Source organism: Phasianus colchicus, chromosome Z (genome assembly GCF_987193195.1).
Source record: "Phasianus colchicus chromosome Z, bPhaCol1.hap1.1, whole genome shotgun sequence".
NCBI classification, from domain to species: Eukaryota; Metazoa; Chordata; class Aves; order Galliformes; family Phasianidae; genus Phasianus; species Phasianus colchicus.
This window is the reverse complement of record NC_143476.1, coordinates 59509945-59525119: the sequence shown is the minus strand read 5'-3', so window position 1 is coordinate 59525119 and position 15175 is coordinate 59509945. Positions and strand designations below refer to the sequence as shown.

General features: G+C 37.9%; 1 protein-coding gene across 6 annotated transcripts in view; it reads right to left on the bottom strand.

Annotated features, from left to right (window-relative positions):
- Positions 1-15175, bottom strand: part of BNC2 (basonuclin zinc finger protein 2) — a 341707-nt gene that overhangs the window by 15396 nt on the left and 311136 nt on the right. For all 6 annotated transcript variants that reach the window (XM_090132613.1, XM_090132612.1, XM_031609950.2 and 3 more), the window contains one exon: positions 11256-13222. In XM_090132613.1, the coding sequence (XP_089988739.1) occupies positions 11256-13222 (1967 nt within the window). The remainder of the gene's footprint in view (positions 1-11255; positions 13223-15175) is intronic.

The window sequence follows — 15175 nt, the reverse complement described above, 5'->3', positions numbered from 1 at the left end:
AAATACAGGATAATTTCACCTGATTTTGGGTTCCAATACATAAACATGCTCTTCTGGTTGCAATGCAAGGGCAACGTTCACTCCCACTGCTTTCTTTGTCTAAAAATGTTGATTTTATTTATACAATACCAGAGGAACTATAAAACTAAATGTGATGTGGCACTTCAACAGGGTTCCTCTATTTATAATTTTACATTACTAAATAAGTATCCCTTTCAGGTCAACTAATAGCTGATTATCCTACAATCTCCCTTCACTGACACCCCAACTCCTGAGCAATTTCAATCCTCTGAGATTCTTCCATACATACTGTTGCCAGCAGTTATTAAATTCTTAACTTTTTACCCATCCACAGGAGACTGTGCAAAGATAACTAAGGGAAGCATGAGTTCAGCTTGCTGTCCAAGGATTATTTTGGAAGAAACATTAGCGGCTGTCCCAGCCTGGCGCTTATATCTCATTTGAAACATCTACTCATTCCTGACCAACAAAGAAAATTTCAATAAAGTACTTTTACTGGTTTAACAGCAGTGAGCTCCTGGGATTGTCAAAGTGCTCAGTCTTTTCCGAGGAGAGAAGGAATCAGCAGCTCAAATATAATTAACCTTCCATTCTCAATGCAAACTGCCACGCACAGGAGCTCTGCAGTCTATTAGTGAAGTTATAATGGCCAACAGGCAGAGGCAAAATTGGTCAAAAAGTTGGCTGCTGCTGTCATATTTTTAGAATTATGATTAATGACACTAATAATGTGGATGATTACTGATATGTGTATCTCCTGCAGTTTATCATATTGCACTGGCTGCCTACGTCCACAATAAACATGATGCTATCATTTACCTCTTTATTGAAGGCAATCCTTCTCTTGAAGGAGCACATTCTAATTACTTTGTAATGTTTTATGTCTTAAACATTTTGCAGCTCTGGACCTTGCCAACTGCTTCATGTCTACCATTGATTAATTACAGAATGTTTAATCAAAATTTAGAACCTAATGCAGTCATTTAAGAGTGTGCTACAGTGCCAAGGTAGTTAGGCTGCCATCCCAAGCTTGGAGAGTGTTGGGTTCAAAATTAAATCCCAGAAATGTGGAAGATGCCAAAGATTTTACCTTGGTGATTTGAGCTTAAAATCTTACTTCAGTTGATGAATGACAGGCACCCACCCAAAATAAGAGGTCTGTCTTGTGCCTGTATGCATGTTCGTATGTTCCTATTACATCTTCCTTCTTCAAATGTCTTCAATTTTCCCTTTATGCCATCGTTGCTGCAGTTGCTTCTCAACTCCTTTACAAGCTTTCCCTGCTGTTAGAACTCTTTCAAATGCCAGTCAAGAGAGTATAGTTTTGAAGTGGTTAAACAAGTGAAAAATAATTTGCAGGGACAAATACATAAGTTTTTTTTTAATGTGGATTTTTATGGTACTGTCATACAACCATTCACCGTTGAAGTTAAGTGTTTTTTTAATACCATTACTGAACTGCTGAAATGGATGCTAATATAGCTTGGAGTGCTAATGTCAAATCCTGGTAATAAAAAAGACAGACTGCTGAATGAAATAATTTCAAGTAAAAAATAGAACAAAAGTGCTCTCACTCTCGCTCTCTACTTTTATTGAATTGGGACTGACTGAGCCAATTGCTTTAGAAGTCTGTAAAACACAATTACTAGTGAGCTGACTGACCCAGCAGTGCCCCTTCTGTGACAGAACAGACTAAAAAGGCTGCAGAATTAGTGCTGCTCCCCTATCTGGCTATCAGACCTGAGAGACTTCCAAGGCAGGATCTGTTATCCTTTCTGCCAGGACCTGCCTCCGTCCCTCATCAAATCTTGGTTCTGCATCTTGCATAATACATCATCTGCATGCATCTCCTTCTTGGAACAAGGGCTCATTTACCTTTTCTGAGTGGGAATCTAAGTTCTCTTTCAATCTGTCGTATTTTTAGATCTTTATCTACCAACACAGCTATATTTAGGTCTCTCTTTCAGTACACACAGACACACAACATACATATGTGTGTTTGGACGATATTTGTTTCCACATTTTTTGTTATAAATGCAAAAGTAGAATGTAAGATTTATGGGCAGCAAAATTAACTATCTCCCATTTGTATTTTCAGTTGTAAGTGGCTGAAGAGTAATTGCTTTTTTATTTTGGCATAACAAAGAAAGGGGGGAGGGGAGAGAGAAAACAGGAATAAAAAGGAAAAAATGTATTGAACTGGAAATGGGGAACATTTTTCCCTAGTTAATAAAATAAGCAATAAAGTCTATAAAGTACTAGAGTGAGAATCAGTAATACTGGAAAAAAAACCAATATAATTTACAACTCATGTTTCAGACTCATAGCTTGGCATGGAATACAACTCAGGGTTATTTTTTCCTTTCTCTTCAAACAAAAAAACAAGCAAAAAATAAAAAAGTGAAGTTACAGTAAAAAGTAAAAATAAGTTGCCTTAGAACGATCCCATCTTTTCTTTCTCTCCTTTTACTTCCCCAATGCAAAACAAGCCACTTCATGTTTATACACAAGGCCAACAAAGTCCTTCAACCCCTTCTTTCATTTTTTTGCATCAGTGTACATTTTTGGCAAATCTAAAACTCTTTCATTTCTCTTCCAAGTCCATTTAAATGGAGCTTGCAGGTGCCTTATGGCAAAAATGCTAAATTATTTCTTAGACAGATCTTTTTTAGTAATGCTTTTTAGGGCAAGCTTAAATGCTTGAAATAAGTTCTTAATTAAAAAAAAAAAAAAGAAAAAAGAAAGAAAACTTCCTTAGCACAAAGCAAAGTGCTAATTTAAAAGATGTTGCTGGGAAATAGAATGCACTACTAAAAGCGTTAGATTTTTGTTACATGTGGTGGGCTCAAAAGTTCTGTCACAAAGTCTCCTGTGGTCACCATTAGTACAATCAGCTTGTGAGGAGCTGTAAGTGGTATCACACCCGAGTTTGTTTCCTTAGGACCCAGCAGCTGTCCAAGGCAGCTCCGGAGCCACTGGGAACCTCTCAAGTGTCCGTGTGGCACACACACAAACAGATCCTGCTGCAATACCCACAGCACTGGATAACCAGTGACACAGATGTGATTACTATGTGCACCATGTGTGGCTCTTGCTCCTGAAGAGAGGCGTGGGACAGATAGGTCATGCACAGAAAGCTGGCAGTCCTTGCCTACAATTCTCAACCAATCTATCTGGCCCATGAACATCTTGACATGTCAAAAAACAATGCGATAGGAAAGCAAATGAGCTTTGCTGTCCTATAATGGTCGTGCATTATATAATGCTACTTTAAAAACTACCCACTGACCTCACAAACCCTAAGAACAAGTAGATTTTTGGGCTAAGTTCGACTGTGGACAGTGTCTACGTTTGTCTAGATATACAGGCAGAACTGATATACTGTCCACGAAAACAGTGTTTCAGCTGTCAGGAGTCATCTGTAAAATGTAATTTATTTCCCTCTTATTTTTTTCAAGGTCATTTCTAGAACTTACTTCATATATTTTCACATTTTCAGCTAAACTTAAGTTTAAATTCAGATAAGACTCAGCATGGTCATTCACATTCTAATTAATACAATGTTCCAAATGTAGGGGTGGAAACTTCATTACCATTAAGTGAAGAATAAAATGGCCTCACCCTGAAGTAATCCTTGGTTAGATGGTGTAAGGTTTGCCTCTTCAAGTGACAGTTTCTCTTGTCTGACAAACAAGAACAAATGAATGCATCATGTATGTAATACATGATGGTTGTCTTCTAGGGTCATGGACATCTTTGCCTCCAACTTGGACAAGTATGAAGCCTCATTGTTTCAAATTTCTATGCCCAACTGCCCCTACAGATTTTCTTTGCTATCCTTGCAGATGTTGAGAAGTCACCTTGATAATCAACATTCCCCAGAAGGAAATGACAGTGTAACTGTGATGATACCTGAGAAGAGACAGTCTGCTTTGTGTGTTCTAGGGAATACATTCCAGAACCAAATATGTCTCATCAAGCACTGCTGTAACTGCTACTAACTAAACCTTAAGCACTCTAGGATTCAGAATTTTTCCTTTGCCAGAGATTTTCAATCCTTCAACCCTAGCACATTTCTTATAGACATTTATGTCTGCTGACTCCCCTCTCCCTGCTGAGCCAGCAATTCCTGTGTTGCTGAGCCTCTCCACATGATATGCCTTTAAGAAGTGATAGCACCTTTCCATTGCCATGTTCTTCTTTTGGTTCTTTCCATCTTGAATGCAGGTCAGCATGAAGAACTGGCCCTTGCAGAAGCAAACTGTTCCCTGGCATGATTTACCAGTTCCTTTTACTCCCAGACTCCTTGAACACACACCTTGCATTTGGTCACCACTCTAAGAGAGTACCTTTTATAATGTCCTTAATGAGAAATACCAGAAGCAGAAACTATGTACAAAGATTACATATTTTGCATCTCTCCCAGCTGAGCAGTTTCACAAAGTTTCATCCCCAGACATCCCAGCTTTTCCATTCTGACAGTTTCTATCCCTTTCTCTCTTTCTGCCATGGCTCAGCAGCTCAGTTACCTGCCTGCATACTGCTTCTCTCCTTCCTATGAAGCTGTAATTCCAAAGGGCAGTAGAAGTGTAGTTATTCTTGTCACAAGTGTGTCTTGTTCAGTCTTTTATCATACCTCTCCAGATTCCTCCACCTGAATACTATGTCTCTGAGGATGCAGTACCTTGTTCTATTTTCACAGATCTGTTTTCATTCATCCATTTTTTCACTCATCATTTTGGGAGTAGGGTCCTAGTGCTATCTTGTATTTAGCAGATAGAGCTTCCTCCACTGTAGCAGAAATTCTACTGCCTTTTGCTGCAAAGTTTAAAAAACAGCTAGAGTCATCCTCTGCAGAAACTCATGTAAGTAGATGCTTCACTTCCCCTTCTTCCAAAAGACTTTAGGAAAGAATCCTCAATTTTCTCCCATTCTCTGGAGAAGTGTTTTGGTTCTTTCCAGTTGTTTCCCATGAACTGAGGGGCAACCAGGATATTATGAACAAGCATTCATGTTCCCAGTGCTGTCTTCTCAAATAATCTCTTTCACTGAACATTAAACACGCACAGTCTGTGCAGGAAACTGAACAAAACGAATTAAAGATTTATACTATTTGTCACAACACATAACAGGAAAAATTGCTCAATGTATGTCTTGCTTTTAGCTAGTGATTTCAGTGCTTTATTTATGCTTGCCACCTATCCCAATCCTGGTGTGGCAGTTTAAATAAACTTTTCAGGTCACTGAAAATTCCTTGACTTACACTGTGAGATCACATAACAAGATATTTTGCACTGCATGAATTTGTATTCTCACTGTCAAAGTGATACTATTTTGTGCACCAACAGAAAACAAAAAAATGATGGCAGCATATGGTTTCAAAGAATAGCAACCACCACCTCCAAATCAAACCCAAAACAAATGAATGAGGTTAGTAGGAAAAGGCCATGTTTGAGTTGATTCTGTTACGTTTACTCACAGAATCATAGAGTCATAGAACCCTAAGAGTTGGAAGGGAGCTTTAAAGGTTATCTAGTCCAAATCCCCTGCACTGAACAGGAGCAGCTTGATCAGGGTGCTTAGAACCTGGTCCAGTCTCATCTTGAATGAGACTACAGGGACAGGACAATCGCCACATCTCTGGGCAGCCTGTCTCAGTGCCTCACCACTCTCACTGTAAAAGACTTTTTCCTTACCAACCTAAATCTCCCCTCTTTTCATTTGAAACCATTTCTCCTTGTCCTACTACAACAGATTCTGATAAAGAGTCTGTCCCCTTCTTTCCTGTGGCTCCCTTTTAGATACTGCAGGTCTCTCTCAGGTCCCCCTGCAGCCTTCTCTTCTCCAGACTAAACAGCTCCAGCTCTCTCAGCCCATCCTCATAGGAGAGGGCTTAATCAAATCCTAAAGAGATTCATTTAAGTAGCCTCTTTAGGGCATGATTAATTTTTTTTTTTTTTTTTTTTAAGAAAAAGAATTCTTAGTAGTAAATTATTTCTGGGCATACAAATTTCAATTCTGCTTCTCTTGTTCACATTGGTGAGTACGCAGTCTGTCAGGCAGTGCCTCAGTGTTCAACATGACTACTCATGAAAGAGGCTAACGGTGGCACAAAACATTTCTTTATGATTCAGGTTCCCTTGGGTAAGGAAGAGTTATGTGAACATTAGCAATTGCACATATCTTAGTGATTCTGCAACAGGAAAGCTAATGGTTCATACAATTGTATTGGATATGCAGCTAGTTTCATCAAGAACTGCATCATGCCCAGAAACAGCTGTATGTATGTAAATATATTTATATTTAAACAATGTAGAAAATAGCTCTTCTGTTTCCTGATAAATGGCTCATCAAACACCTAATGTCTTAAAATGCTATTTCTTTGTTCTAATTGGAAGAAATTCAAGCTGTATGTGACACCTACTTATATAAGGGGGAATCCACTAACAGTTATCATGGACCAGTGTGTAGTATTTTGAAGCTACCTGTTCCTAAAATTGAATGCATAAATAGAAATTGATTTTATAAAAATTATCTGTAAAAGATTCCTACCAATAGTAGGATGATGAAAAAAAAAAGGTTGCTGTTTTGTCAAGAAGGTGATAACAGGAGGCGGGTCGCAGGTTTCTCACATCTTCACCTCGCTTGATAATGTGTGCATCATAGGTAACTGATGGTAATTTATTCCAGCACACCTGTACAGGGCTGGAAGTCAGGTAACCTGACAAAAAGTGCGTCTCTGCTCTTTCAGTACAACTACACAGAGGTCTATATCCATACAAATGTAGTCCTGGAAATATCAGCAGGTTTTAATAAAACACATACAGATGTTTTACTCCGTAGAAATCAAGGAGTTTACATGTTTAAATCTGCACTGATTTAACTAGCAATCAAATGGCATGATCACCCTTGGCACCAAGAGTTGCCTCATATTTATTTATAAGTCACGCTAAGCAGATAGTATTTTTGTTTTTAAATTCATTCATGGGCTTTTCTTATTTTGTGGAACATACGCACATGCACACGCTGTGAGAAAATTTTAAACCAAATCTGAACAATTAATATTACTACTTTAATAGTAGAAAGACAAAGTGAAAAGTTCTTGCTTCACTCCTCTGAATAGTTACACTGAAAATTAATTTATTTTGTATACGAGTGAAAGGGAAATGTGATGTGTCATAACTAAGTTGTAGCCTAAGAAACACAGATGTTAATAGTGCCACTGGTGAGGTGAAATGCAGATTTAGCTTTCACCTAAGGCTGGCAGAAAAGATGTATGAATTTCACCCTAAGATCTGACATAGCTCCTCAATGAGAATTACTGAGATCAGAAGATCCACTGGGCCTCTTGTTACATTTTGTCCATACACTTCTTGGCTCTACGTTTCCTGAGAACCCGCACTTCAATGCTGGCTTCAAGGATCCACCACAACTATTTCTTCATAACGCAAAGGCACTGTTTGCAGTGGCAGGAGTCACAGATGTGGCTGGGATGCAGATCCCAGGGGAACCCTACAGCCAGGACCAGGCCCCTTGTAAGCAAACCTCTTCTGAGTCTAGAAATAATTACCCTTTGATAGACAATTCTTTCCATTTGAGTGCAAAGTACTCACATAAACTTTTCTTCCCTACTTTCTCTTTTCCCACTAAAAACTATGTTGGAAAAGGCATCTTTCTGTTTAAAAGCAGACAAGACATTGCTCCTAATCACTGACATCAATTTCAATACATTTTCTGTTACTACTTACTTTGCATTGCCTTTCTGTAACAAGATATGGCCTGTATGTCTTGCCTTTAGAAAAAAGGACATTTGAAGTAAATACAGAAATAGCAATGGCTGAAAAGCTAAATCAGGAAGTGGCTGGTGCAGAATGGAATAAAAAATGACTTTGGCAAGTGTAGAGTTTCCAGAAAATGAGAGACAGTTGTATTTCTCTTTATGTGGAGAGGGTCAGAGAAATAAATATGTCTCTGACACACCTAGGATGATGAGCGCTGTTATTTGTAGATGAGAAGATGATGAACTAAAAAAAAAGTCCTACTGAAAAAAAAACTAGGCTTGGTAGAGCTTGGACATTCAAAAGCACTATATTTTAATTTCTAGAAGGGAAAAGAGAAGTAATTACTGGGACAGTGACAGTAAGTGCAGGGATTTTGCTGTGCTTTCCTCTGCCCTGCACTGAAAAAATGTGTGTAAGTTGGGGACTCGTGAGTCTGCTGATTATCTTGATCCCCATTTACAAAGAATAGCAATGTCGTCAATTTAGTCAAAGAGTTCAGAAGATATTCCAAGCATTCCAGCAGAAGAATATTCATATAGGATTTGTCCTGGGCACAGATGATCTAGGAATGGTGAAGCTCATTTTAGTCAAACCTTAATAGGCTTTGCTGCAGTTATGTTCCAAAATGAAGAACTGCAGCCGTGACATGTGGATAAAAAACTCTCCTTCAGTCAAAGCAGTGCTGTTAGCTCCTGGTGTGATGTGCTGCCTCTGGTAATTAACTATGTGTATCACAACACTATCCTCGCAAAGCTCACAGCAGCTACCACCACTGTCAAGAACTCAGAGTTCTTGGATGCAAGAGAGAGGGGGAATATAGTCAAACCTTTAACTGATCAGAGTTACACTGGCAAAAGATCTTAAGTGATGCCAGATGCCATTATACAAAACATAACGGATCAACCAAATGATATTTATCCCCAGATAAGCTTTTGTTTTCTTTTAAAACACTTTCCTAACTAGTTACAATGTAATTATTAGTATTATTAATATAATTGCTAGCAATATTATTAACAAAATTATTAATAATAAAGATTAAATCCTCTCTAGACGGTAGGCTATGAGATATCTAGAACCTCCACTTCATTGACAAGATAGTTCTGAAAAAATAATTTAATTTTAATTCACAAAGCAAACTATTTCTAGGCGTCTTTAGCTTGTTAAGAGTCACTTGATTATGTGAGTGATAACATAAGCAAATAATACAGACTTTTTATAATGTGTCTGAAAGAATGAAACAGTAATACATGAGAATTTTTATTGAGAAATGCTTACTGTGTGCTTTAGGTATTTCTTATTTCTCTTGCAGCAATTAATAGCAAAATGCCTCTGAGCTTTTAAGTGAAATTGATTTAAGCCACTGGAAGAAGTTCTCACTTTGCAATACCTTTAATTTAGTTATCCAGTTATCTTTTAGGTGCTGTCCACGATTTGAAGAGCTAGAAACTGTAAACTTATGCCACTCTCTAAAATAAAAGCATATATTTAAAAGGAATATAAGAAAAAAAAATTGCATGGAAAAGCCTTTGGGTGATTAAGCAGTTTGCAAAAAAGAATATAGATATTTCTCTCTCAAATCTCTAAAAGAATTAACAAGAACTATGACAGTTTTACTTGATTCTTTCAAGGTAGTTCCAGAAAAATTTGCAAATTGGGAGTGGTAATGTATATGGAAAAAAAATCTGGCCAGAATGGGCACATAAACTGTACCACTTCTTCATATTTTTGAAATCCATGACCACTCTTAAATCTTTGCAATTTAAGTTGTAATATGCCTAGGAATTTTTGTTGTTCTGAGTGTAACAAATAAATGAAACATATTCTGGATGCTACTGTGGAATGATAGAAAGATGGCTTTGCATTTTATACAACTCAAAATAATAAGCAAATACTAAATTTATGTTTAAATATGCAGCATGCTTTTTCAGTTCCTGAATCATAGATTTTTATAATTACTTTCAATAAGCTTAATAGTAGTATTTCCTACACAGTTCACAAAATATTTTCAATATGTTCTATTCTAAACTTCTATTTCTCAGTGATAGTTTATGTGTGTCACCACAGTTACCTCTTTGTTAGAACAGATACATCTTTACTATACTTAGCCTTAATTTATTTTTGCCTTCTTCATGTTCATGGCTTCATCCTACTCTAAACCAAACTTCCTAGATGGTCCTTTTTATCTGTTTTGAGCTTGTTTTCTAATGTTTGTTCCTATTCTGCTTGGTGGACCAGGAGATATGTATGACATGATACATTCACTTTCAAATCCCATCAATTCATATGGTAAAAATAAAGGAGCTGTGTAAGATGTTTAGTGAGGCTTAATTTCATTCCTGTGTCTGTTGAATTTTTACAACATAATGCAAAAATATGAAACACAAATAAAGGAAAGCAGAGGACTCAGTCTCACTATCACTCCATGAACCAGGGTGATTTTGTTATGTGACATATGATCATCATCACATGTGAGAGCTTTTAACTACAGCTATGAAATAACTGTGTTATTCTACCACATTGATAAATTCCATTCATATTACATTTTCCTCAGGATTGGAAAAGAATAGTGTATATTAAAAAACAACAACAACAACAAAACAAAAAACATCACACAACCAAAAAAACCCCAAAAGTTAAAGGACCAGCTGGTTTTGTTTAAGCCCAACTGTTTCAGTACTGATGCAGCATAGTTAGGACATGATGTCATCTGAATATACCCTTGAAGATCTTAAAAAAATGTAGAGGTCTAGTCTCTGCTCTCTGAGTGTGCTTAATTCCCATAAGTTGGGAAGAAAAGAAAGTGGACTAAACAACCATGGTGCATAGAGAGGTGTATGCATCCCTCTAAAGAGAAAAATATTTTCTACCTATTTACTTGTTCTTGCTACAATGTAGCAGCTAGTTTTAAAAATTGAAGAAAAGCAAAAGTATTCTTTTATGTTTCATGTTTTCTTTTATATGATCCTACAGGGATGGAAATCATTCTTTTATTACAGTCCTTCCATTCTCTCTCTCCATCCATTCATCCAACTACCCATCCATCCTTTTCCCTCCTTCCTACTTCTGTGGTTTGATGAGCATGCATGAAGACATTTCTATTGCGTATTATTTACTATATATTTAATAGAAGCTTTTCTTGATTTAAAAGCTGCAAGGAGAAAAAAAATAAATGTAATGAACTGCAGCTTCTAAACACATGTTCTTAGGTACACTGAAAGAACAGTGACATTTATTATCTTGCCAGTCACTTAAGAGGATGGCAAATATATACTATTCTGAATGCCAAGCAACAATGAAAATCCTGAAGTGATGAAACTGTCTCAATGTCATGGGAACACGATTGTCACTTGTCATTACTGTGCATCTCTCTCTTTCTTTATGTACCCTAAACTACCTATTCGTACATAATTCAACACACTTAATAATGTAGAAAATCAATTAATATTTACTGACCTGTCTCTGCTTCTCCGTGATGGGAACGCAGCATTACAGCCAGCCACTGTGCAGACATGCATCTCTTTTAAATGAACGTTTCTGTAGTGAAGCTTCACACTGTAGGAACTCTTGAAACTCTTCTTGCACACGTAGCAGATCTTGGGGTCTGGGCTTGAGCACATTTCACCTTCTGGGGAGAATTTCTGAGGGCTGTTATAGTTGAATGTGGAAGCAAAGCTTTCATGAAGGGCAGCCATACTGGCACTTCCTCCATTGTACAGTCCATATTGGCTCATGTAGAACATATCATATGTAGGGTCTGTATACTCTTCCTTCACCTTGATGACATCCTGGTTAGAAGAGTCATTGTGGTTTTCATCTGGTCTGTCACTGTGCATCATAGATTTTTCAACAGGTTCATGGAGGCGGTCATCACCTTCCATGGATTCTTCACACAGTTTGGGCTCTGATGACTCAGACTCATTTTCATAGTCTCTCTCGTGCTCCTGGTCTTCTGATGTCATACTGTCTGCCCTTCTTATATCTGGTCTGGAAATGCATCTGCTTCTGTCAGTTTTGGAGAAGTCTTTCACAGACAAGCCTGGGCTCATTTCTTCCTGAGAATGGCAGTGATTGTCATGACCAATGTCATTTACCATTGTGCTGCTGTCATTCACCTCTTCATCTTCATCATCAAATTCATCGGCAGTATCAATAACTTCCTTTTCTATTTTAACTGGCATGCTTGACTTCCTTGGCTTCTTCTTAGGGGCAAGGTCAGCATTAGGCTCTGAGGTGGGCATCAGCACTGATGGTACTGATGACTCTGAAGGAGGAGGGGGATGCTGCTCCATGCCACTTGCTGCTGGTATTATTGGACTGGTAGGAAGGGAAGTTGGAGGACTCACCATTTCTCCAGGAGTAAGTAAATTTCTGTAAAAAGGAGGAACGGGTTGAACAGTCTTTAAAGCCGGAAACACCAGCTGACTGGGAAGAGGATTCTGTAGTACAGGATCTAGAGGAGGAGTGGTAAATCCCATTGGCGGACGCCCAGGGCTCGTTAAAGTTAGGTTGGATTTTGTACTCGCTATGACTGGGGTGGCAGCACCTGATGTAGCACGAATTAGATCTTTGTCTCGGTTATTTCTTAGCATAGGCATGTGGAGGCGGGGGTTAGGGTTAGCACTGTGACGATTGCGGCTTCTGAGAGAGCTGAAGACCATGTTGCAGCCCTCGATAGTGCACCGGTGCTTGATTTTCAGGTGAACGGCATTGTAGTGGATTTTAAGTGTACCTTTGTCATAGAAAGTTTTGCCACATGCATTACAAAACACTCTTCCTTTTCTAGAGGCAGACCCCATTCTCCTCATTCTGTGAATGCGGAATGAACTTTTAGTATGTTCTGTTTTCGATAAATCATTGACAGGCGTAGGTGTCTGAACAGGAGAGACACAGGGTGGCTCAGTTTTGGGTTCAACATTTGTGATGCTGGTCAAAGCATTCCTGCTGGACGTCTGCTCGTTCTTGAAAGGTGTGGGCGAAACTTCAGATTCACTGCTCTCATTATATTCATTTTGAGCTGTAAGGCTTGGTTCACGGAGCCTCATTGCTGGCTGTTCCAGCAGGAGGCCATTTGGAGGCAGCCCCAACAGTGGAGCAGAGACTGGATTTATGTATTGGAACGGTAGCAGGAATGCAAGACTATTCGGGATGTTTTCAAAATGATGAATGCTGGAAGGGTTGCTATTCTCCAGGTGAGCAAGGAGACTTGGGCTCCTGGTGCGATTATTGCTTTCAATAAAAGTCCTTATATCTGAATCTGTCTTTGAAGATGGCACAGCCACAGCCTGCCCTTCTTTTTCTTGAATTGCCATCAGCTCCACAATGGATTTGGTTTCTCCAAATCTCAGGAACTGCTGAAGGGTAATGATCTCTTCTTCCCTGGACATTATGGCCCAGCGGTCCAGCACCTTGCCTGCAGCATCCTAGAGGCCATATCAAAGAAACAACAAAGACAAACACAAAGAAAAAACTTATTGATTCTGCATAATTATTGAATTCAATAGAAGGTGCTCTGCTGCCTGCACATGAAATACTAAGCTCAAAAAACAACATGCAATCAGTGTTAACAAAACTCAACCAAAAAAGCAAACTTTTTCAGCCATGCAAATACCATAATTACAGTCACAGTTAGAGAAAAAGATTGAGTTAAATAATGTCAGAGCAAACAAAATGTAGAACACTGGGGCTCTGTGATCTGAAATGCCTTTGATATTTTAAAAGCAGCAATCTATACACTACGCAAATGTTTGGTATACATTTGTTGCTGTTCACTCCATTGTACAAAAAGGAAAATTGTATCTTAATTGATGTTTAATGGTGTCACTAGAAGAAAGAGCTAAGCAAATGAATTTGATAGATTTGCTTTTCAAATATAAGTAAACATACAGCTTAAATCACTTATGGACCACCTCACAAGAAATTCCGATGCAAGGCAAGCAGTCTCAAAAATAGCACGTAATACTAGTATCTTCCTCCTTTTTTTTTTTTAATTTTTATTTTTTTGTGACAGCAATACTGAAAAACACATTCATTATAAACTTACATCAAAAGGCAGAAATAGAGAAATTGTTTAAAGCATAACTGACAATTGATTGTAGACTTGAAATCTTGATATGGCTTAGACTTAAAGGATGACTTTTTTGCTATAAATGACAGTTAAAAATATGTAAAAAGTAAGCATCTGATGGACATAGATAGTATAAATGTGTAAAAATGTTGTCTCTTAACACTGCCTTCTGATACCAAGGGAAAAATCCAGAGAGAATACACATCAGTAATCACTAGACTATCTGTTGTTAAATATACATTAAAAAGCATTTCACACTTTCATTTTTGCTAGTAAGCATGAGATTTGCCTGAAGGTAAGACTTAAAAATTCTGCAATGTAATGTCAGGCAATCCATTCCACCATGTATTGATAAAAAGATATTAAAATACTTATATAATGAATACATCATTTTATTGGCATCTTTCCTTTTGGGCAAGTTCTGGACATAACATCAGCATGATAACTATAACCAACAAGCACTGTTGCATGCCATCAAATCAGAATTATTCCAGTGCTTCCTCATGCATTAAACAGTTTGAAATCCTTGCAAAGATACCCCTCTGTACTGTCTCTGATCTTTTTAAATCTTGACTCTCAGCTTCAGAACCCATTCAAACATTCTGGTCTACACATTACTGCAAAAACCACCAGTTCTTATTTGATTATGAAGCTAGCAAATATCTCTCAGTTTTTGCGATCTTTATTTATTTATTTGTTTATTTTCAGTTTTCGGAGTATTGATTCTTTCCTACCCTCCCCAGAAACTTCCTTCTAGAGCACTGGAAAATGCCATTAGCCCCAAATATATTTATTTGATTAAATCTGCTTTTATTATTATTATTACTATTTCAGCTCTGATGCGTGTCACCTTTCTAAATCCAGAGTTAATGGTGAAGGTTGATGCCATGTATATTTCAGAACCTTGCATGCCAATGCAGAATGTTTTGAAAGGTTCCACGCACAGTAGATCACAATGAAACATTACAAGATTATGAAACTGTCAACAGTAAATAATTACAGAATATCCTTAGAAGAATTCTCACTGCATTGATGGAGATGTAGAGCACCAGAACCAATCTCTAAGCAGAAACTATCCAGCATGCATTTACACAGAAATGAAAGAAATGCCATCATGCAGATGCTGGTCCTGGTCTGAAGTATTAGTCATGAAGCGTTCACACCTTTAAATACCTTTAAGCACCGTGGACATCCGTAATTGTTATGCTCCCCCTGTTCTACCAGTCAGATGGAGGAGCATTTTAGAGACAGTCTGCTATTTAGTAAAAATCATCCGGAACACAAAACCAACAAGAATAATACCCCACAA